Source organism: Apodemus sylvaticus, chromosome 2, assembly GCF_947179515.1.
Source record: "Apodemus sylvaticus chromosome 2, mApoSyl1.1, whole genome shotgun sequence".
Classification (NCBI taxonomy): Eukaryota; Metazoa; Chordata; class Mammalia; order Rodentia; family Muridae; genus Apodemus; species Apodemus sylvaticus.
Genome location: NC_067473.1, coordinates 160,683,297 through 160,706,438, shown reverse-complemented (window position 1 = coordinate 160,706,438; position 23,142 = coordinate 160,683,297). Strand labels below are relative to the sequence as shown.

The 23,142-nt window shown below is 50.8% G+C and overlaps 2 protein-coding genes across 3 annotated transcripts; both read right to left on the bottom strand.

Annotated features, from left to right (window-relative positions):
• Nucleotides 1-663: 663 nt before the first annotated feature.
• Nucleotides 664-14,304, bottom strand: Acrbp (acrosin binding protein). Its single transcript, XM_052174884.1, has 10 exons — nucleotides 13,621-14,304; nucleotides 13,030-13,245; nucleotides 12,739-12,833; nucleotides 12,191-12,308; nucleotides 10,001-10,457; nucleotides 9,187-9,319; nucleotides 2,946-3,125; nucleotides 2,658-2,825; nucleotides 1,400-1,483; nucleotides 664-976 (listed from the first exon to the last, which is right to left on the bottom strand). The coding sequence occupies exons 1-10, from the start codon at nucleotides 13,661-13,663 to the stop codon at nucleotides 854-856; spliced, it is 1,617 nt and encodes a 538-aa protein (XP_052030844.1). The 5' UTR covers nucleotides 13,664-14,304; the 3' UTR covers nucleotides 664-853.
• A 78-nt stretch (nucleotides 14,305-14,382) lies between these two features.
• On the bottom strand, nucleotides 14,383-23,116 carry Ing4 (inhibitor of growth family member 4). 2 transcript variants are annotated; one of them, XM_052174888.1, is made up of 8 exons: nucleotides 23,003-23,116; nucleotides 19,502-19,573; nucleotides 16,492-16,658; nucleotides 16,285-16,399; nucleotides 16,025-16,130; nucleotides 15,670-15,817; nucleotides 15,400-15,461; nucleotides 14,383-15,289 (listed from the first exon to the last, which is right to left on the bottom strand). In XM_052174888.1, exons 1-8 carry the CDS (start codon nucleotides 23,037-23,039, stop codon nucleotides 15,250-15,252), a joined length of 747 nt encoding a protein of 248 aa, XP_052030848.1. In that variant the 5' UTR covers nucleotides 23,040-23,116; the 3' UTR covers nucleotides 14,383-15,249. The 2 variants fall into 2 exon arrangements, with proteins under 2 accessions (XP_052030848.1, XP_052030849.1); XM_052174889.1 differs by having other exon boundaries at nucleotides 16,294-16,399.
• Between the last annotated feature and the right edge of the window lie 26 nt (nucleotides 23,117-23,142).

The following is a 23,142-nucleotide window of genomic DNA, read 5'->3' as shown; positions in this document are numbered from 1 at the left end:
TACACTGCCACGCTTCCTGCCTTGATGATAATGGACTGAACCTCTGATCCTGCAAGCCAGCCCCAATGAAATGTCTTTTCTAAGAGTTGCCTTGGTCACGGTGTCTGTTCCCAGCAATGAAACCCTGAGACAATGGCTGTTGGCCTACAGAAAGAGACTCTGCAGTTTCCCCAGGCTACTGTGTGAGTGTGTAAATTTTCCTAGAGCAGAGCCAACGCGACCCTTCAAGGTGCTTCATCATTGAGACCTTCTGGCAAAGCGGTCCTCGTCAAGGACTTTCGAGCTCCAGGACTGGTTTCGGTTTCCTCCCTCCAAACAGAGGGAAGTGGCAAGCTGTCATACTCTCCTGGGGTTGACACAATCTCAGGCCTTGGCCTTGACAACCCCCCATTCACACGAGAACACATGAAGCCCAGAGCTTCGGAGATGAAGACATGAACACCCCCGTGGTCCTCCCAACCCCTCGGATGCTAGTCACACAGAGGGGAGCCCTCTGCTGTGAGGATGCTCCCCTAAGTGCTGTTCCCAGGAAGTTCTCTCACTGAGGTGGAAACCTCACACTGGGGGTGTAGAAGTAGATGCCTAGGGAGGGGGGGCAGTGCTGAGCGTGGAGACCATACTAAGTAGAGCACGTGGGGTGAAGATAAACATTTTATTTGCAGGTATTCTTCAAGGCATGCGGAGCTCCCATCATGCACCTCTCTGGGACTGTTCTCCCAACCCAAAGAAAATGCAAGGAAGGGCCGGGTAGGAGGCCCGTGAGGGGCGCCTGGAAGCCAACTGACAGAGGTAGTCTGCGAGCGATGGAGAAAGCGGACAGGTAGGGCTGGGGTGAGGCAGCACAGACCTCAGTTCATCCAAACTGGCCTATAGCCAAAGTGTTAAACTCTTGACTCCATCGAAGTATCACCTCCTCGCTCTTAGCCGGGCTCAGCACGTTGTACTTCTCGTTCAGCATACACCTCATGCGGGACATCTACAAAGGGATGGCGTACACGGGGGTGCGAGGTGAGGAGCTGCCAGGACGGGGCAAGGGGGAGAGGGCAGAAAGGAATACAGATGGAGGCCTACACTCAGAGAGGAAGCCCCTTCCCCTAGACTACTTAATGCATAAGGCCGGGAGGCCGGACGAAACTCACTATCCAGTTTTCAGGCCAACTGAGGCTCTCCCCCTGGGTCCCAGCGCCCATCCCCCTTATCTGTCCCAGCCACTCCTGCCTGAGGGGGCCTGGCTCACCCCGAGGCTAGGAAGAGAAGACACCATGTGGAGCCTCTGCCTCAGAAATGTTGACAGGGAACTGTTTCCACAGCCTAGCTTCTGGAAGAGAAGGGCTCAGAACAGGCTCTCCCAGGGACACTAAGGGGAGGTGTGGACAGGCTCGGTGACTCAGTGACTCACCTTTCTGTTCTGGTTTTTCAACAGGCACTGTTGGCTTTTGAAGGAACAGTAGTTTGGGTACTGGACATAGTTTGTGTCACAAATCTACACCAGGAGAGCCAGGGAAAGAGAGCTTCAAAATCCTGACAGGACACTAGTGTCTAATTTACGTGTCACGGCAGCCTGCCCTGGGCAGGACAGGGCTCTAGAGGAGCGAGCCCTGCATAGCTGGGGGTCACCCCATGGTGCTTCCCTCCCTCCCATCATGGAGCCCTGGGAAGCAGTCGGAGGGAAGGGAATGGGGGGGGGGCTGGCCTGTTGGTCAGCTTACTGGGGTGCAGAGGAAGGTGCTTAAGGGTCCAGTACATGAATGGCCAAGGGCTCGCTTAGCACACATAGGGGCTTGGTGCCATCCCTAGCAACACACAGACACAGACAGACACACATACAGACATAGACACAGACACACACATAGATATAAACACAAATGCACACAGACACCAACACATATAGACACATACTTAAGACACACACACAGATACACACAGACATACACAGAAACACATACAAACACACACACACACACACACAAACACACACACACACACAGGTGGAGGTGGGGGGACAGAGAGGAACAGAGTATAGAACACAGGAAGGTGACCTGGGTAGTAGTGGGATCAGAAAGCCTGTTAGTGATGAGTGAGGGGGAGGGGCAGGGGAATCTCTGATGTGTGACAGTAGACAATCACTCCCCTGTGGACCCTACCTATTGTCAAACTGTGGAGTGGGCTAGCTCTCAGCAACAGTAGATGATTAACTACTCCGAGGAGGAGGCAGTTGTGTGCTGCTATCGTTGGTCAGGGCTAGCCCTGGGCCTGTTAGGACGATGGCTTCAGGCTGAGCTGGGGAGTCAGGTTTCACAGAGCTGGGCAGTGTCAGCTGCAGCCGTGAGTGTAACTTTGGGATGGAGTGGGCTGTGATTTGAACCAATCAGCTAATGACTGTAATGACTGGCAAGACTGCAGCTAGAAACTCCATCTCCATCTCCCCCTCCCCCCCAGGCCTGGAGTTTTCTCACTGGGCAGCGGTCCCACTGCTGTGTTGAATGTGACCCTGCTCTACTGGGGGAAGGGTGTGAGGTACTCTGTTGAAGCACCCCAGGAGAGCACCAAGGGCTGGGCCTCGGGGCCAGGATTCTAAGTCTCAGGCTACTTAGAACAAGTACCTAGAAAGAACTGGGGGTGGCGGAGGGGGCTAAGGTTGAAGAAGAGGGTCTGACCTTCGTGGGGAGATCCCCATCCTGGAAGCTGAGGAACTCAGCCTTGAGCCAGTTGGAGACGCGGTCATCTTCACAGCCCTTCATGGCGAGCCGGTTACACCAGAACTCTGCGCTGAGCCCTCCGTACATTTCTAGGCCAGCGTAGCGACCTCTATTTGGGACCCTCGCCTATGGACCCGAGGGAGGGAGGGAGGCGTGTGAGAAGGCGCCGGCCTCTCCATCCCCCAGGCCGCTCCCTTCCCGCCGCCCCTCCCGCTGGCCCTGCTGCAGGCCTTCCAGCTAAGGTACCTGGTTGCCCGTGGAGATGCTCTGGGCTGACAGCAGGGGGCTGATGAAGGGTATCTTGTGGGAGGCGCCGCACTGCTGGCGCAGCACACTGGCTTCGCTGTGGCACTGCTCCAGCTTCAGGGAGCAGAATGCACAGAGGGGACAGGCAGCTGTGTGTCGCCGGCCGAGGTTGTCACAGACCTGGGACAGGAGTTGAGCGAAAGGCTGAGTGCCCTTTGCTGGGCTTTCACCGCCTCTCCTCCTTCCTGAGAATTCCTCGGGACCTCCTCTCAGCTCTTCCGGAAGGGTCACTCAGCTCTGAGGCAATGCTCATCTATAGGCGGCACCGACATCTTTATTACCAGCTCTGATTTCTTTCCCAAGGTCCAGATTCTCCTCACCAAGTAACTCACAGGCATCTAACATGGGGGGAGGTTCTTGCTTAAGCAATCTGAAAAAATGGATTAATTCTCCTCTCTGCTCCATTAACGACCGTGCTAATAATATTTGCAGAGGTCACAGTGCTGACCTGCAGTCAGGAGCATCATAACATTGAGACCTGCCTGAGCTACTTGGCCAGACACTGCCTAAAAAAAAAAAAAAAAAAAAAAAGAAAAAAGAAAAAGATAAGCAGTCAGGGACTTACCCTGTTGGAAGGCAGAAGCAGGAGGATGGGGAGCTCAGAATCCTCAAGTTCCAGGCCAGCTAGGCCTACAGAGATCCTTCCTTAGAAAACAAACAGACGCCAGGTGGTGGTGGCGCACGCCTGTAATCCCAGCACTCTGGGAGGCAGAGGCAGGCGGATTTCTGAGTTCGCGGCCAGCCTGGTCTACAGAGTGAGCTCCAGGACAGCCAGGGCTATACAGAGAAACCCTGTCTCAAAAAACCAAAAATAAAAAAAAAAACAAAAAAACAAAAAAACAAAAAACAAAACAAAAAACCAAAAACCAAAAAACAAAAAAAACAAAAAAAAAAAAGAAAAGAAAACAAACAGACAAACAAACAACCCCAGCCAGGCACAATGGCACATGTCTTTAATCCCAGAACCCTGGAGGCACTGGTAAGTGGATCTCTGAGTTCCAGGCCAGCCTGGTCTAGGTGGTGAGACATTGTGCCAAAGTTCGAACAGCAAACAAACACTATTAGTCTCAGAAGTACTGTCAAACAATATTTGCACTTACTCAGGAGAGTAAGGTGACAAGTGGTTAAGGACATTGCTCAGGGCTGGAGAGATGGCTCAGCGGGTAAGAGCACCGACTGCTCTTCCAGAGGTCCTGAGTTCAATTCCCAGCAACCACATGGTGGCTCACAACCATCTGTAATGGGATCTGACGCCCTCTTCTGGTGTGTCTGAAGAGAGCAGCAGTGGACTCAACATTGCTGTAAGTTGGACATGGATCCAGGTCTTTCTGGCTCGCAAGGCCATCCTCCTTCAGATGCCTAGCCCCAAACCCACAGTTCCTGTAGCTCGTCCTCAGAGTGGAGTCACACCCATCTCCTAGCTGAGTGCTGGGCATTCCTCAGCAAAACCAGAAAGATCTGGCCAAACGCTCCTTCAGGGGAGCCCACCGTCACTCGCAGTGCAGCATGAACCCGGGCACGGGCTCCTTTGCAACCCATGGTGACCCCGCAAGGAAGACAACAACATGACCCTGACCCCAACCCTTATCCATTTTCCTTTTCCCGCAACACACATTCAGGCTTTCCCCATTAGTGCCGTATCTTTTGTGACTCTGTCATCTGCCACTATGTGCTTAGTAATGGCAGATGGACTCTGTTCCCTCATCCAAACCATACCACCCTGAGTCTCCATGACCTCTGAACTTACATGTGTCTAAAACCCTACCACACCCTTTTATCATGCTGCTAACTCCACACTAGCCTCCCGCACCAGGCTCAAGCCCCTTCCGGCCAGAAAATACGTTCATTCTGAGCCCTTCACCAGCTTCCAGTTCTGGCTTGCTCCAGAGTCCTTGTGCACACTATTTTCTCTACCAAGAACCTCCCACTGGGCCTCTTCTTTTGCCTGGTTAACTCCTTTCGATCTCAGTTTATAAACTCGTTCCCTTAAGAACATTCTCTGGTCACTGCAATCGTGGAGAGCGGCGTGTGCCTGACCCCGGATGCTTTCTTGGAACTCTCCTCCCTTCCGCAGTGCTGGTCTCTTCACAAGGCCCAGGTCTGCTGGATGTCTCTCCAGGTATCAAAGCCAAGTACCTCGGACATGCAAGCACTCTCCCGCAGAGCACACTCCGGCCTTGCACACTCTCCCAAGGGGCACACCTGGCCTTGTTTTTCCTTCTTTCTCCCCAGCTAGTTTCCTCGGGAGCAGGCATGGACTCTACTGTCAGAATCCCCAGTATCCAGCAGACAGCTGGTACCCTATCGGAGTTTGTCGGAGAAACAGGTGAATGTATGGTAGATTGATATTCAGTGGGTGCTTGCTAAACTGTACTGTTTCAAAACCAGGGAACTGTATGTGGCAGCGTGTACTGCACACTCAACTGCCTGTTTGTGCCAATACAGCAGAGAGGATCACTTGCGCCTAGGAGCTCCAAATCAGTCGGTGCGGCAGAGACCCTGGCTCAGACAATGACAACCAAGGAACACTTCAAAGTCTGTCTTGCAGCCAGGGTGGGCAATTGTGGTGACACTAATCCCAGCACTCAGGAGGCAGAGGCAGATAGATCTCCGTGAGTTCAAGGGCAGCCTGATGTACAAAGTTCCAGGTCTGCCAAGGCTACACAAGGAGACTGTCTCAAAAAAAACAAAACAAAACAAAACCCAAAAAAGAAATCTTTCTGGGAATAGACTTGCTAAATGCAGGGGGGGGGGGGGGGGAGAGAAAGTCGGAAGTGCTGTGACAGTTGTCTTGACTGTCAGACCTCATCTAGAATCAACTAAAAGGAAAGAGGAAAGGCACAGGGTGTCCTTGCAAGGGATTTCTTTTTTTTTTTTTTTTGGTTTTTTGGATTTGGTTTTTTGAGACAGGGTTTCTCTATATAGCCCTGGCTGTCCTGGAACTCACTCTGTAGACCAGGCTGGCCTCGAACTCAGAAATCCGCCTGTCTCTGTCTCCCAAGTGCTGGGATTACAGGCGTGCGCCACCACCTCCGTCTTGCCAGGGGTTTCCTTGACCGGCTTATTTCAAGCGGGAAGACCCGCCCTAAATATCAGCTGGTAGCACAGCTAAAAGGGAGATGAGGAAAGGAAGCTGTGTTTCTTTGCCTGCTTGCTCCACTCGTGCAGGCAAATCTGTCCACACCGCTGCTGTCAATGCTGCACTCCCTCACCGAGATTAGAACCCACTTTGTGGGGCTCCCAACACAGACTGAAGACCAGCAGTTCCCTAGGAAAGCCCCCTGCTCCGGGACCAGCTAAGACAGCCCTGCTCGTGGGCTGAACAGGCTGGGAGAACCCAGCCTGCATCATGGTACCGGACCTAACAGACCACTCTCGGGCCGGTCACCTACAGAGCCCTGGGGCAGATAATGGCACCAGTCTCCCGGGTGACAGCTTCCACCTCACAGCAGGTGGCACTGGGGAAGTACAGTGTGTTGTCCTTACTTGAATACTTCTGGATTTTCCTGTCTGGCACATGCTTCTGGTGGAATTACCATCCACAGACTTACAGACTGCCTTATCCGCCATCATGGATTCCCACTAGTGTTGTTTCTAATTAAAGAACTTCTCACTTCTCAGCGCCGCGAGTGGCCAGTGGACCTACTCTTGCGGACTCCACGTTCCTACCACTCTGAAGCAGCTGGCCTCACCAAGTGGTAGAATGGACTTCCTACTTGTTAAATTTGGTTTTGTGTGTATGAGTGTGTTCTGTGTGCGTGCGTGTCTCTCCGGCTACCACTTGGGGGCCTGGTGCTTGTGGAGGGTGGAGGGTGCCTCCTGTTCCTCATGTAGCGGAACTAGAGTTGCAGGTGGTTATGAACCATCATCTGGGTATTTAGAATCAAACCCGGGTCCTTTAGAAGGGCTTCTGAGCCATGGCTGCAGCCCCTGGATCTAGTTTTTTAAAGACAGTAACAGTATCAATCAGATGGGAGTAGCAGAGAAGGCTGGGGTAGTGCTTTCCAGAAGACTGTTTATGCTCTGAATCAAGCTCCAACATACAGTATTTTTTTTTTTTCTATAGCCAGGATTCATGGTCCAGACTGAAGGAATGAAAATAAGGATGGGACCCTTCACGGTCACCTCTGTGACACCCTGGGAACAGTCCTCGGACTCCATGCTCAGCTGGCCTAGACGTTTTGGTTCCACCAGGGCGAACACTTCTGGCAGGAGTCACATTAAACATCCCATTTGACTGGAAGCTGAGACCTCTCCTTGGCCACTTTGGACTGATGAAACAAGCCATCAGGCTAAGGAAGGGATAATTGTTAGGAGGGTAACTGGTCGGACTACCAAAGGAAAACTTCACAATGGAGATAAGATTGTGTCTGGACCGCAGAGATCCTCTTAGGCAGTGGATCCCAATCTTCCTGATGTCGTGACCCTTTAACACAGTTCCTCATGTAGTGGTGACCCTCAACCATGAAATTATTTTCATTGCTACTTCATAATGATACTTTTGCTACTACGATGAATCACAATGCAAATATCTGATATGTAGTATATAATAAGCAACCCCTGATAGGTCACAACCCACACACTGAGGACCACTGCTGTAGGGCGTTACCATGACTTGTGCTTAAGATCAATGGGAAACTACAACAACCTAATCCAGACAGGATGACAAAGGGTCCAGACTCTTCATGGAGAAAGGAATGAATTAGCCCTCCTTGGGGGAGAGCCATGGCCTTCCCAGGTGCTTCCTGGGGGGAGGAAATAGAGGATGAGGAACAGAAGAAGGTAAAATCAGTGAAGGCCTCGTGACCTTGTTACAGAACTGAGGATCGTGCCTGACCCCAGTGCTCCTGACCTAGTTAAGAACATGTTTGTGCAGACACACGTATATTAAGCAGATATCTGTGTTTTCTTTCCTCTACTTATCATGTAACATCCATTGAGATACTATCAGTGTTTAAAGTGTTGTAAGTATGTATTATCATATGTAAATTATGGGACACTGAAAGATTAAGCATTCCTAGTGTTTAGTTATATGTGGGGTGGCTGTATCACATGTAGGCAGAATTATAATCTTGTCATTGTTTTCATCCGGAAATGAAGCACAACATGAAGGGCTACGATGGAATGTCACTTGACGAGGGTGAAGGCTGATGGGTAATCTTAGTTGTCAACTTGACTGGATTTGAATCGGACTAAAAACAAGGCACTGGGAACTCCCGTGAGGGATTTTTCTTGACCAGATTATTTGAAGGGGAGACTGATCCTAAGGTGTGGGCAGTGCCTTTCAGTAATAGCCCAGATCAAAGGGAGGCGGAAGAAGGAAGCTTTGCTTTTTGCCTGCTTGCCTTCACGCTTGCTGGCAAGTCCATCCATCATGCTGGTGTGACATTCTTTCACTGAAATGAGAACCGGCTTCTTTGGCTTCCAGTGCAGACTGAAGACCAGCAACTCTCCAGGAATCCTCGGTCTTTCCGTGTCAGATTGGGACTGCTAGGGCATCCAGCCTTACAGATTAAGCAACTACCAGACTGTCAACCTCTCCAGCCATTGTTGGACCACATAGACTGTATCATGTAAGCAAATCTAATAGATATTCTATCAGTTAGTTCTGTTTTCCTAGGAAAATCCTAATATAAGTGCTTTCCATTATATATTGATTTTTGGAACTGGGGATTGAACGTGCGGTCTTCTGTGTGCTAGGCAAGTAAGTACTCTACCACTGAGCCTCATCCTCAACCCTCTGTTTCCTTTTTTTTTTTTTTTTTTGCACCTGGGTTTCTCTTAAGTTGACCTCATTCTGCTGCCCGTTCCAGAGTGGACTTGTCACTCCTTTGCTTCAGCCTTCCAAGGAGCTGGGACTACAGCCCACATCACCAGACTCAACAGGAATGGGTTCTAGCAACCTTCTGGAAAGAAATAGAGCTGAGTCTAAGGCACAGCTAGGTACTGAAGGTGCTGAGGAGGATTTAAGGGATGGCTTACAGCCTAACGACCTGAAGAGCTGAAGGATGCATTTCAGACCAGACTGGCTTCCAGACTAGGTCTTAAGCCTTCCTCTATGACTGATGTCCTTCCAAGGAACCTCAACTAGGCCTCAGGCTTTCTTCGCCCAGCCCCCTCACCCATGGCTCACACAGTGCCAGGCCCATGGGATGTCCATTAAATAGCATGGTGGACATACCGAATCCCCGAAGCCAAGGATCTCCTCCTCCATGTAGCTCCAGGCCTTGGCTGTGGGAGTCATGGTGCAGGTATTCTCCATAATGGAATAGCATAGCACCATCAGGCTCTCCGTGTGGGGCAGCTGCTGGAGGCTGCAAGAAGACAGTACAGACTGGTGGGGATGGGCTAGAGGGCTGGGCAGAGCACCACATCCACGCTTCCCCTCCGCTGAGTGCTTAGTCTTGGTCATATGTACTATTCAGCATGCTTAGCAGAGGGTCTCCATCCTGGAGCCTCAGAGGACCTTGGACCAACTGCCTACTTTTACGAGAGGAACCAAAGTCAAAAATGCAGAAACAGTGGCTGGGGAGATGGCTCAGTGGTCAAGAGCACCTGTTGCTCTTCCAGAAGACCCAAGATTGGTCCCCAGCACCCACTCTTGCAGCTCACAACCACTCATTTCCTGTAGACTCGATGCCCTCTTGTAGCCTCTTCAGACACTTGCACACATGTACACACACACACACACACACACACACACAGTCATACACATATACGCTTAAGTAAAATTAAGTAAATATTAAAGAACAACAACAAGATGGAGAAATAACTTTCTGAAGGCTTTAGTGCTAATCAAGACCAGAGAGAAGACCAGAACCCAGGGTGAGGCTTAAAACAAGGATGGACACAGGACAGGAGGGGCCCGCCACTGCTAGCCGCGCTTGAAGCAGGTCTGAGCAGGTCTGGAGACCAGGGCTGGTAAGAGGGCTTCGGATTTCCAAAGAAGGCAGCAGGGACGGCGGGGCCCATGGAGAAGTCACAATCTCCTGTACCTGCCAGAGCTTCGGCTTCTCCACGAGTCATCGTACAGTTCGTTGTCATCCATCTCTTGGGCGGACCGAATGAGCTCCTGGATATTCTCCATCATCAACGGAGCAGACTCCACCTCCCGGACCCGGGGAGTGAAGAAGGAGGGGTTGGAAGACAGTGACTGGGATTGGAACTTGGGCTCCGAGACTGCCTGCAGCCTGGACACCGACTCCATACTCTCCTCTGTCCCCTGCCCCTCTTCCTGCTTCGCTTCCTCCTCCTCCTCCTCTTCCTCCTCTTCCTGCTCCTGTGCTTCTTCTAGCTTATGTTCTTGCATCTGCTCCTGCTTGCGCTGCTCCTGGCCTGTCCTCCGACCGCCCTGCTGCTCCTTGCCCCCCAGAGACAAGGACGACTGGAGGAGTTCCTCCACGTTGTTGTTGAGCCGCTCGGGCCAGGGCTGGAAGGCCTGGCGCTCTGTGGCTGCAGCAGGGTTAAGGAGGGACCAGAAGAGAAGAGAAAGAGGGGGTCAGATTTCCGTCCCCTGGAGAAACCACATCTATAGATGCAGCGGGGAAGGGGAAGGAAGAGGCCTGGCAACTCAGTAGCTGGGAGGTAGAGACAGGGGAATCGGGACGGCGGGTCCAACCAGCTCAGCTCCGTATTGAGCCGGAGGCCGCAGCTACAACCGAGATCCTATCTTGAAGCAATGGTAACACAAGCTTGTTGTCTGTTTTGTTTGTATTGTTTTGGGTCAAGAAATTGGGGCTGGGAAGGCACTCAGTAAAGCACATGCAAATGTGGAGCTCTGAGTTCAGCCCTTAAAACCGACATAAAACCTGGGCATGCTGACACGTGTTTATCATCTCTGCGCTCGGGAGGTGGGGGCAGGGTGCTGCAGAGGACTTACGGGCTCGCCAGTGAGCTCCAGCTTTTTTTCTATTATTATTATTATTGTTGTTATTGTTTTTTGAGACAAGGTCTTACTATGTAGCCTTGGCTAGTTTGGAATTCGGAGGTCCCTCTGCTTCCTGGGTGCTAGGCCTAGGCCATCATGCTCGGCAGCTGTGAGTTTCTTTTTTATTTTTATTTTTTCTTTCCTTTCTTATGTGTCTTCTTCTTCTTTTTTTTTTTTTTTTGTATATGAGTACACTGTTGCTGTCTTCAAAAGAGGGCATCAGACCCCATTACAGATGGTCGTGAGCCACCATGTGGTTGCTGGGAATTGAACTCAGGACCTAAGTAAGAGTATTCAGTGCTCTTAACCTCTGAGCCCTGTATCTCTAGCCCCCTATCTTTTCTTTTTCTTTCTTTTCTTTTCTTTTTTTTTTTTTTGGATATGTTTATCTTTATTTTAGGTGCATTGCTGTTTTTGCCTGTTTTTGTATGTTTGTGTAAGGGTGTTGACTCGCCTGAGAACTGGAGTCACAGACAGCTGTGAGCTGCCATGTGGTTTCTGGGAATTGAACCCCTGTCGTCTGGAAGAGTGGTCAGTGCTTTTAACCACTGAGCCCTCTCTCCACACCCCAGCTCCAAATTTATTGAAAGACCCAGTCTTAAAAAATAAGGTGGTCTAGGATGGGCACAGGGGTATATGCCTTTAATGCCAGCACTCTGGATAAAGAGGCAGATCTTTGTAAGTTGGATATACTGAGTTCCAGGCCAGCTAGGACTTCATAGTCATGCCCTGTCTCAAAATAAATATGGTAATTGAGGAAAATACCCAGTGTTGACCTCTGATGTCTACACACACACACACACACACACACACACACAGTCTTACAAGGGTACCTGTTCCCTAATTCCTACAGCAAGTGTTACCTTTTATCCATCTCACCTAGAGAACACCATGTATTCTAAAGAACTAGCAACTAACACCTTCTATTAGAATGAGGGGAATCTAGGGATCAAACCCAGAGCTTCATGTATAGAATGTATGTATAGAACATTAAGTATACGTTCTACCATTGAGCTGTACTCCAAGTCCAAATACTCTCCAAAATGAAGAGATCAAGTTATAAAAGACTCCAGAGGGCTTTTCTTTTCATTTTTCGTGTATAGGTGTTTTGCCTGAATATATGCCAGTGCGCCATTTCATGCAGTGCCTGTGGAGGCCAGAAGGGGGCGTTGGGTCTCCAAGGACTGGAGTTACAGACTGTTGTAAGCTACCAAGCCAGGGCTGGGAACTGCCAGGTCCCCGGTCTGGGAGGGCTCACCTGTGGCATGGGATGAAATGGAGGTGGTCACGGACATGGGAGGAGCTTCTGCTGAGGGCTCGGCCTCCTTGAGCGAGTTGGGGGACAGGATGGAGACTGGCTGGGAGCACCGGATCCTCTGCAAGGAAAGAGGGGAGATGGAATGCCTTTCCCAAAGAGCAGCCACTCCTGCCCCCAGCAGGCTCCTCAGTCCCCTGTCATCAAGTCACACAGCTCCCGTGCGGGTGCGGGGAAGAAGGAACTCAGGTCTAAGAAAGGGCGTTCATTTAGGCCACCTGCTGGCCTTCAATCGTTCTCAGCTGACTTGAATAAAAAGCATGGACTCTTTTGAAGCAGTGGAAGGGCATAATGACTCTGCCTTTTCCCGTCTCTCTTCTGTCCTTCACTCAGAGTAACGAGGACGGTGCAGCGAGAACACCCAAGGCGAGAGACTCTGCCCACCTTGGCAAACTGACAGGGAGCATGCGCTGCAATGAGGACCTGCCCAGGGTCCTCAACTTCCCACAGCGCTCCCTCGGCCCTGCCTCACAAGATCCAACCTTTCTCACCTTGGCATAGTAGACATGGTTGGCGCAACGATACTGAGTGAACTGGCAGAAGGACTCAAACCAGGAAGCATATGGCAGATCAGAGCAGACAGCACCTGAGGAAGGACAGCGCCCAAGGAGAGGCTGGTTACAGGCAGACCAGGGCGGAGTCAAGGTCTCCAAAAATGAGGACAGGTTCTGGGCTGAGCTGCCGCGCTATCTCCTTCTCCTGACTCTGAGGAACGCGAAGCTTTGGCCCTGAGCCTAGGTGACCTCTGGATGCCTAGGTTTTCCCACCGCTCCCGCCCTCACCATCTGGTACCAATCCGTGGTTTTCATACTGATCCAACTGAACCAGCGTGGGGTTTCGGCAGCCATGGGTAGCGCGGAGGCGGCATGTGGTCTCTGCCTTCCAGGTCGGGGTCAGCAGGGCGAAGAAGCGTTCATATTCAGTGGATGAGAGAGGGCTGCCTGGAGTGGTGGGTGGAGGTTCCTCGGCTGAAATAGGTGTTTCAGGCAGGAGCAGCACTGCAGGGGAGGGGGACAGACAAGAACGGACCTTAACCCACAATGCACCCCGGGGCCCAGTGGCCAGATCCAGACTAGAAGTAGACCTCCCCCCTCCCGTCAATGAACTAAGAACTGGAGTGAGTGTGTGTGTGTGTGTGTGTTGGGTGATGCTTGATGACTACGGTGGAAGGTTTCTAGGGACAAGAGATGGAAGACCAACCAAGCTTGTATCAGGCACAAGTCAACCATCTGGAGACAGCAGTCTCAGAACCTATAAAAAAGGGAGCTCAGGGGGCAGGGCCCTTCAGGAGCATAAGGGCGCCCCAGGGATGATCCACCCGCGGTTTCAGACCCCAGCAGCTTCCAACGGGCGGAGCGTTGGAAGCCTCTCACCTTCCAGAAGCATCAGAAGGAAGCCAGCAGCTAGTTTCATCATGGCCTGGGAAGATCCACCCGCGTTTTCACAACAAAGCGACCTCCAACGGGCCAAGCGTGGGTCTCGGGCTGCAAGCGCGAAGGCAGGAGGCGCGGCTGCTACGTCACAAAAGGTGAGGGCGGGGCCGGGCCACGAGGTGAGCTCTGAGCCCCAGGCTACAGAAGCCCCTCCAGTCCGTCTGGACCGACAGCGCAGGACCTCCACTGCTCGGTACAGCTTTCTCCGAATTTATTTTTGCGCTGCCAGGAAATGAACCTAAAATCCTGCTTCTCCTGCCACAGAGCTGTGTCCCCGGGATCTGCGTGCTACTTCCTGCCCTTAACCCCTGGACCCAGGAGGTGTGTACTATCATATCACCCCTTCTTCAGATAAAGATGGTGGGCTTCGTGAAGCAACGTCCGCGGCTTTGTGGAGACCTGGCTGTTGAGTATGGGCCGCACTGTGGGCAGCTGAGCTGGACGTCTGAAATGAAGGCGGGGAGCGGGAAGAACTAGGGAGGACGCCTCTTAGGTAGGAAACAGGCCCAAAGTGAAAATGATCGCAGCCTGACCTAGGAGAGCACGCGCGCCCGGAAGGATGGTTCAGTGGTCCAAGAAATACTGGTTCAAGAGGGAGGGGACCAACACAACTCACTGGGAGATGGGAAGAAAATACCTGTTTTGTATCTATTTTATATTTAGAAGGAGAAATCAAGCTAATACTATCACAGCACACACATATAAAGCAAATACATGATTTATTGGAATTGGGTTAAAGGTGTTTTCACGGAGAGCAGATGCGTAATTACAAAATTTTGAGTCCCCCAATGAAAGGAACCCCCCTCCGTGTGGAGAAGCTGTGGATACCGCAGGACAGGACCATTTTGGGTTTTATATTTTGTCCTATTTCTGGCAAGCCATCCTCCTGCCTCTCATCCAATCCAGAGGATGCCAAAAGAATGCTTGCCACAAGTAAGTAAACAGTCTCTACAACAAACACAGCAGGCCGGCATGGAGAGCTTTATTTACCTACCCCAACTCCTTTTACATGTGAGTAATCTGCGGTCCACCTTGCCCCTCTCCCAGTCAAAGCCAGCATACATCCCTGGGCCACAGAGGTTGGGGTAACCACTCAGCTAGGCCACAGCCCAAATGACCTAGAAGATCCCTGCCCGTGGAGAAAGGCAGAGCTCGGAGAGGGCAGTCTGTCTCACCGAGCTCCCACTGGGGGAAGGAGGATTGAGGGGACGAGGAGAGCGCCCCACTCCACCGCCCCAGTCCTTACACGGCAAAGCAAGGGGAATGAAGAGGGCCCTCCCTCTGAAGTACAGCACCAACCTCACCACGAGGCCAAAGGACAGTGGGTGGGATGACTCCCCTCTGAGGGACAGGTGAAGGGGAGCACAGACCACAGCGGCTGTGGCACCCTCCCTACTGGAGTTTGGATGCAGCCTCAGCACCGAGTGGGGAGAAGGGAGAAGGGGTGACGGCGGCACTGTCCCGTCCACATCTCCCTGGGCCCCCCATGCCCAGCACAGGCAGCCCACTCTGCCCACTAGCCCAGGTCAGGGGGATTCAGAAGAAGTCTGTGATGGAATCCAGGGAAACCTATTTCTTCTTCCGTTCTTGGGAGCAGCGTGGGCAAAACCTAAAACCCGACATGGAGAAGAGTAAGGCAGGCGGAATGTGGCGTGCAGCCTGTGTGCTCACAGCGCTGCTGGGCCGGTCCAGGCAGCTCCTGCCACAGCCCTCACTTACCATTTCCCTCGAGGCTTGGTGGTCAGTCCCACACAGGCAAAGTGGAACCACTCGATGGAACACTGGAAAAGGAAGATGGAACACGGCCGTCAGGGAGGGACCCGAGGAGGGTGGAGGGAAGGGCCGCCTGCAGACTCCTGAGAGGTGCCCCTTACTCCAGTTTAGAAACTTCCCAAAGTCCCCAGCAACCCAGGCCAACCACCATCCCATTCCGCATCCCCCTCTTCACCGTGTCACCTCCTCCCCCAACCCTGAGGAAACAGTTCTCACATCCGGGTTGTCACAGCCAATCATCTCTCCATAGGAGACCTGGTGACAAAGGCAATATGTGGGTTCGTTGGGATCCACGGGCATATCCAGCACATCAGAGGGGTGCACACTGCCAAAGGTCACTGAGGGCATCCCATACTCAGGACTTCTGTATGCCAAGAGGAAGACAAGTATCATCTGCAGGAAGGGAAGCTACATCCTGCCCTCTGAGGTGGCAGAAGATCATGGTAAGGCAAAGGATGTGTGGCTTCTCTGTCCAGCAGACGGCACAGTGACAGAGTTACTGGCACAGAAGACAGGGAAAGTGGCAAGAGGCGGGGCTGGCTGGGAGGCGGGCGTTCTCTGGCATACTCACGTGCGCACAAGTTTTAACTTCTTCTGGGCAGCCTTGGGGGCTTCTTCGTCTGAGTTTTTCCCTTTGGAACGGGCTCGGGCAGCTTTCTTCTCCTTTTGGGTCCGACCTTGTAGGAGGAAAGGGTAAGCCGGAAGGCAGAGACAAAAAGATGGGTTAAGTTCTCTCGGTCCCTGAAGCAGTCAGTCTACTTCCTCACAGCTGCTGCCGGCCTCTTCTCCCTCTGACTCTGCCCGCATCTCACAGCCCCGCCCCCTCCTCACTCTTTTTGCCTTTGCTAGAAGAGCTGTCATAGTCACTTGACTCGATCTGCTTTTCCTTCAGATCAGCCTCAAAACGGGCCAGGTCTGTGTCCAGCCGCCGAATGTGCTTGTCCACCTGTGGAGGAAGGAAGGGAAGAGGTCCAGGCCTGGTTCCGAGGACCCCGAGAATCAGGTGGGAGGAGGTGGGAAGCCAGGGACAGGCCGTACCATCTCATAGGTCTGCATGGCCAGCTGCACCTTGTCGTCACCAAATTCCTTGCACTTGCCATAGGCCTCCTGGATCTGCCTAAGAAGGGCCAACTTTTCCTCGGAGCTCAGGCTGCGGGCGCTACTCATATATTCCGTGGCCAACTTGTCAATTTCAGCCTTCAGGTCTACAACAGAGACAGGCCTGGGTCACAGCGGCCCCTGGTGGCTAGATGAGACATCTTCCTCTTGTTCCTCGGACCTTTTCCATTATTGGCCATCAGAACCTTCCAAGGGAACTGCACTGCACATTGACGGGTACTGGGCCTTGTACTCAGGAAATGCAACATACTCAAATTATTTGGGCCTTTTTTGGTTTGTTTTGAGACAGTGTCAGCATGTAGCTTAAAGGCCTGGCTTTGAACTTGGGATATCCTCCTGCCTTAGATTTCCTAATACTGAGACTGTAAGCATGTGCCACCGTGCCTGGCTTAGACTGCGGTAAAGTACCTTCGGGGCACAGAAACCATGGCTACCACGGTTGGAAAGGAGACTGCCGCAAAGGTGTTCTGGGATTCTCTGGAAAACACGCTAACGTGAAGCGCACTGCTGACGGCATCCCCCTGCTTCTTTGCAGGGCTAGCTTGCTGCTTGCCTTGTGAGTTTGCTTCCAAGGGCCATCTTCTTTCTTAACAGCGTCTCCAACAGGCCTGCCCCGCCTCCTGCAGACCAGGCCGTCACCCACTGGTGCTCTGGCCTCCAGGTCTCTCTTTCTGAGATAGGGCCTTGCCCAGGTTGGCCTTGAATTCATGTTACTCCTGCCTAAGCAGCCAGAGTGCAGGGTCTGAAATTTTAACATTGGGTCCTAATTCCTTCAAGGAAGCTCCTTCTGCATCCTTCCCATCCACCCTACTTTTTCTCTTTCCGTTTTCTGAATACCAAGTCTCACTCTGGAGCTCAAGATGTCTTAGAACTTACGATAGAGTCCAGGCTGACCTCAAACAGAAGCAGACCCTCTTGCCTCGGCCCCGAGATCACAGGAGCGAGCTGCCACAGCCACAGTCTTACGGTGCTCATTGCTTGGGAATTGCTTACAGTTCTTGTCATTCTTTTTCTGTTTGTTCATCTTAGATATTGCTCAAAACACCTTCATACTAGAGGGCTGGTGACGGCCCAGAACACTGACTTGAAGATCTCTACCCTGGAGCATTACGTAGGCCTCATAAAAATGACAATGGAAGGAGACAAAAGACTGTGACCCAGCTTGGCACCGGGCAGTGAGAGCATCTGGAAACGTGCTATGGCCACACATCACCCACACATCATGGCACTGCAGGCCTTTAGAAGAAGTGGGAAAAACATACAATTCTGTCTGTCATTTCCAGCTGGTCTCTGTACCCAGAATCAAGAGTTAGAGCGGCATTGAAAAGCCATCCAGCTGACTGTAACATCTGGAAGACAGCTGTCAGAGGCAGATGTCCAGGGTTAGGTAAGATCCATGAAGACACTTAGCCAGAGCATCTTAAGACATGGCTTCACATCCTAGCTTGTTAGGTCTTTGAACATGGCTACATAGGATGGAACTAAGCCCTCCACCTCCTTCAGTAGTTACAAGGACACCTTCAAAATGGACCTTAAGTCTGGAGCAGAGCAATCTGAGCACAGCAGTGCAGCCTTCCTGAGGCTCCCAGTGGGTACCAAACCAGCTCAGCCCCCAAGGACTGGGACGCCATCTGAGGTGTCTGAGTTGAGGGATACAGTACAGTGCTCCTGCTGTTACCTGATGCGGTCTGTTGTCTTCCTTTCTCTTTTATTATTATTGGTTACTTTTATTTCTTCGGGGTTTTTTTTTTTTTTTTCAGAAAAGGTCTCATGTAGCCAAGGCTGACCTCAGACTCTGGATATGTACCTGAGGATGACCTCAGAATTTTTGTTTTTCCCCCACAACAGGGTCCCACTATATAAATCCCTTGCTGGCCTAAAACTCAACATGTAGACCAGGCTGGCTCTGCTACCGTGCCCTGCCCTTCCTTTTCACTAGCTGCTCAGCGAAAGTTCCCGGCAGCCAACCATGCAGGTGTATGCAGTCTCAAGTGCTGTGTCTTCGTGAGAGCAAGCACTGCAGTGGGGTAGAACTTGTTCTCATGCAAAAGCAGCAAACAAACCAGGAGAAATGTCTAGGCTTGGTATGTTCATATCTTTTTTGTTTTGTTTTTTTGGATTTGGTTTTTTTGAGGCAGGGTTTCTCTGTGTAGCCCTAGCTGTCCTGGAACTCACTCTGTAGACCAGGCTGGCCTCGAACTCAGAATTCCACCTGCCTCTGCCTCCCAGAGTGCTGGGATTACAGGCGTGCGCCACCACTGCCTGGCACCAGGTATGTTCAATTCTTGAGGAAGAAGGTACAAAAATCGTAGCACCCCTGAACTTTATTTATTTTCTGCCTAATTTGTGTGTTTGTGTATGAATGTGTACAATGGCCCACAGGTTGTGGTCACAGGACCAACGTCCGGGAGGTTCTCTCCTCCTACTGTGTGGGTCCTGGGGATCAAACTCAGGTCATCAGGCCTGGGAGCAAGCGCCTTTAGCCACTAAACTGTTCTACCAGCTCAGCATCACTGAATTCCTGAGGCATCGCCTCAAAACTTTGATGTAGAGAAGTAGAAAAGAGGATGACCGTTATCTTCTTTGAAGGATTCCATGCAAGGCTGGAGAGATGGCTCAGTGGTTAAGAGCCCTGGCTGTTCTTGCGGAGGACTTGAGTTTGGCGTCCAGTACCCACATGGTGGCTCACAACTATCTTTAGCTCCAGTTGCAGGAGAGCTGATACTGTCTTCTGGTCTCTCTATGTACCAGGCACACACATGATACACAGATATCCATACAGGCAGAACATTCATTCATACATACATACATACATACATACATGCATACACACCCACCTCCCCCAATTAAGTCACTTCACCAGCTGGTAGGGCAGCAGGAAGCAGGAGAACACATGGTGGTCACCACACGCCTACCATTCTGTACGTACCCTCTGTCCGTTGGTCGAGGTCCCTCATGAGCTGAAAGTTTCTCTGTAACTCAAACGGGAGGTTTTCAATACCTGGGAGGAGACACCAACAGTCACTGCGCGTCACCTGAGTCTTGGTGCACCACTCAGCTGCACCTCGGCTGCCTGCGGCCGGCTCTCCTATTTAACCTTTCATTTCCTATTTCTGTGAAGCTGTGGATGGGATCCAGGGCTGGGCACACACTAGGCAAGTATGTTGCCTCATCTACATCCCTAGCCCAATGGCTGCTTTGAAAATGAAGCTCAGGCTGGAAACACAAGGAAGAGGCAGGGGATTAGGAACTCAAGTCAGTCTCAGCCACGTAGGGAGTTTGAAGCCATCTGGTTACATAAGATATTGTTTTAAAAGGCAAAACAAAGAACAGAAAAATAGACAAAAGTAAAGTTTAGGGGCTGGAGAGATGCTCAGTATATGGGAGCACTTTCTGCTCAGTAGACGGGGGCACTGGCTGCTCAGTAGATGGGAGCACTGGCTGCTCAGTAGATGGGAGCACTGGCTGCTCAGTAGATGGGAGCACTGGCTGCTCTTTCAGAGGTCCAGAGTTTTGTTCCCGGCACCCATACTGAGTGACTTACAAGTACCTATCACTCCAGTTCTGGGGGATACAATGTTTCTGAGTTAAGGGGAGTGCATTCATACACACACACACACACACACACAGACACCATTCCCACGGATGGATAGTTAATAAAAAAGAATTAAAATACTTTTTCTAAAGTGCAATTCAGTTTTTAAAAATGAAGTATGGTTCAGTTTTCCCCTCACTTGAAACTGGATTTGGGGGTGGGGGTGGGCAGGGAGGGTCTCTGTAGCCCAGGCTGGCATCAAACTTGCTTTGTAGGCAAGGATGACCAACAATAAATCTCTGATTCTCCTCATGTGCTGGGTCCTAATAGTCCTGTGTCAATACGCCAGCTGTATACAGTGCTGGGGATCAAACCTAGGGTCCCCTGCATGCCAGGTGCACATTCTATCAATTGAATGCCCAGCCCTGAAATGAGGGATTTGTGACATTTGCCCTTTTTCAAAAGAGAACCCCCCCCCCTCCTTTTCAGCTAACCTCCTGTCTCTGCAAGGCATCCCAACCTCTTCCTCTTTGGAGACCTTATTCTCTACACCAGCTTTCTCTTTTAGCTTCTACCTCCATCTTCTTTGCTTTCAACTCTAGTGCTCATCATGCGTGCTGGAACCTTCCAGTAACTGACGGCTGTGGTCCACACTTCCTATCTGGCTTGGCTCACTCAGCCTTGCCATCTTCCTGCTCTCCCTAATGATACACTGGCCTTCTAAGCCCATCACACTGGCCAGCACCTTCCCAGGAGTCCTGTCTTCCTCACGCCACCCATACCGGTAGCTGCTCCCCTACTCCGTAGTCCTCAAAGTCCAGGTTCAGAACCGGACTTTCCAGACTCTGACAAATTCCTAACATAGACAGGCTGTCAAGATAGTCTAGCCAGTTATTTTTAGTATTTATCCAACCACAACTAAATAATTAATACAGTTACTTTGCGTATTTCTCCCTAACTTTCCAGGAGATACGTGCCTGGATCACTTTCACATTCCCCTCATGTTTAGAATTGCCTTGTGTACACAGAGTGGCAAGTCAATAACTAAACTCCAAAATAGCAAAATCTCTCTACACAGCTGAACCTCACTTTTCCCCATTGGTGAAGACTGAACTTCAATCCCAGGGGCTTCCTTTTGTTAGGCAAGTGGTCTAATGTCATATCTTAAATAAATATAAAGACAGGGTCTCATTATGGAGATCTGGCTGTCGTAGATCTTACTATGTAATACCAGGCTGGTCTCAAACTCATAGAGATCTTCCCAAGTGCTGGGATTAAAGGCATGTGCTATCCAAACTTGTGTTTCTGTAAATCTAACAAATGTAAAAACTGTTTGTACTGAATATGGCTTGGTGCTTATAATCCATAGCACTGGGGAGATGGACGGAGGTCCCGGAGTTCAAGGTCATCACCAGCCCTGTATGGAGTTGAAGGTCAACCTGGGCTATATCAGACACTGAAGAGACAAGAGGGTGCATCTATTGTTTGAACTTAAGTCTGTGACACCAGTTCACTACGATTACTAGGAACGAACAGATTACCAAATCAAATGACCCATCTTTCCTCTGAGGCAGTTGGTTCCTCCCAGCATTGCCAGTGCTAGGCTAGAGACCTTCCTGTGATGGCAGCACTGACGTCTTACCCTTTAAACGGTGTTTTCTTGAGCTCCCTGTCTTTTTCACTGTCTGAGTCTTTCCCCAAATAATCTCACTGTCAGATTTTATGCCTGTTTCTAAGGCAAAGATTAAATACATTGTTATCACTCCTGAATCTCCTGTACTGCTGATGATTTATATAGTTTATTTTCCAAGCATAATTCACCTTGGATGATTTTCATTCTCTCTCAATTACAAAGTCAATCTTGCCATATTCTCATATTTTTTCTCTCTCTCTCTCTCTCCTCTCTCTCTCTCTATCTCTCTCTCTCCTCTCTCTCTCTCTCTCTCTCTCCTCTCTCTCTCTCTCTCTCTCTCTCTCTCTCTCTCTCTCTCTCTCTCTCTCTCTCTCTCTCTCGGGTTTCTCTGTGTAGCCCTGGCTGTCCTGGAACTCTCTGTAGACCCAGCTGGCCTTGAACTCAGAGATCTGCCTGCCTGTTTCCCAAATGCTGGGATTAAAGGCATGTGCCACCACTGTAATATCTACAACTTTTTGTTATTCTCTAAGACCAGGTCCGCACTTCTGATTTGGATTGCTACCATTATTTGATCAGTTACTTTCTTTTATTAAAATCAATACTTTATTTTAAGATGCCCAGGTTAAGAGATGCCTAAAAGTCTAATACATCCCCAGCTTATGTCTCACTTCCAAGTCTCTTCACACACACACACACACACACACACACACACACACACACACACACACACGGCGGCCGGGCGGGGAGTTGTAGGGTGGGGAGAGACAGACTGACAGACATACTCTTCATATTTTGAGAACTGGATTTTGCTCATAAAGCATTTCAGCCATCAGCTCAGTGGTCGCTCTATTCCACCCAACAAGCTTAATGAGAAGCCACTTTAGGGGCATAAATGACTAAAGGAAATAGGCCAAATATATTCAGCTGCTCCAAATGGCAGTGACTAAATAACAACCCTGCACCACTTAGGAAAAAAAAATCTACCCTCAAGAACTGAGCAAATACCTTTCCCTGCTACCCCTAACCCTTTAAAAGCCAGGCCTGATGCCACGGGGCAGCCCTTCCTTAGTCCACACCTTGAGCAAGGCCTCTAGTTCCACTGCCCCGCCCCCTCCCTCTTCACCCTCGAATAAGCCCTCTCTCGGAACCCTTTCCCAACTGTGATCTTCAGGCTACCAGAACCTCGGGGCCATATAGTCTGTCAACCTGAACCCTCTACACCACTCTATGGCCCATGACCCCCTTCTCCAGTCGGCTCTTACTGTCCAGATAATGTTCCAAATACATCCCTGCAGCCATCTTGAAGCAAAACAAAGCAACTTCCGATCCTCCCCGGAAGTGAGTGAAACACGACGGGCGCAGTAAGCATTCTTGGATTGCAGCCTTTTCCGTGTCTGAAAGA

Coding starts and splice junctions, on each gene's coding strand:
- Acrbp (XM_052174884.1), bottom strand. CDS start 13,663: ATGATGAAACTAGCTGCTGGCTTCCTTCTGATGCTTCTGGAAG. Junction 9,320..10,000: donor AGAAGCCGAAGCTCTGGCAG/GTACAGGAGATT, acceptor GTCTTCTTGCAG/CCTCCAGCAGCTGCCCCACA. Junction 1,484..2,657: donor ATGGGGATCTCCCCACGAAG/GTCAGACCCTCT, acceptor CTCCTGGTGTAG/ATTTGTGACACAAACTATGT.
- Ing4 (XM_052174888.1), bottom strand. CDS start 23,039: ATGGCTGCAGGGATGTATTTGGAACATTATCTGGACA. Junction 16,400..16,491: donor CCATGCAGACCTATGAGATG/GTACGGCCTGTC, acceptor CTTCCTCCACAG/GTGGACAAGCACATTCGGCG. Junction 15,290..15,399: donor ACCAAGCCTCGAGGGAAATG/GTAAGTGAGGGC, acceptor GTCGGGTTTTAG/GTTTTGCCCACGCTGCTCCC.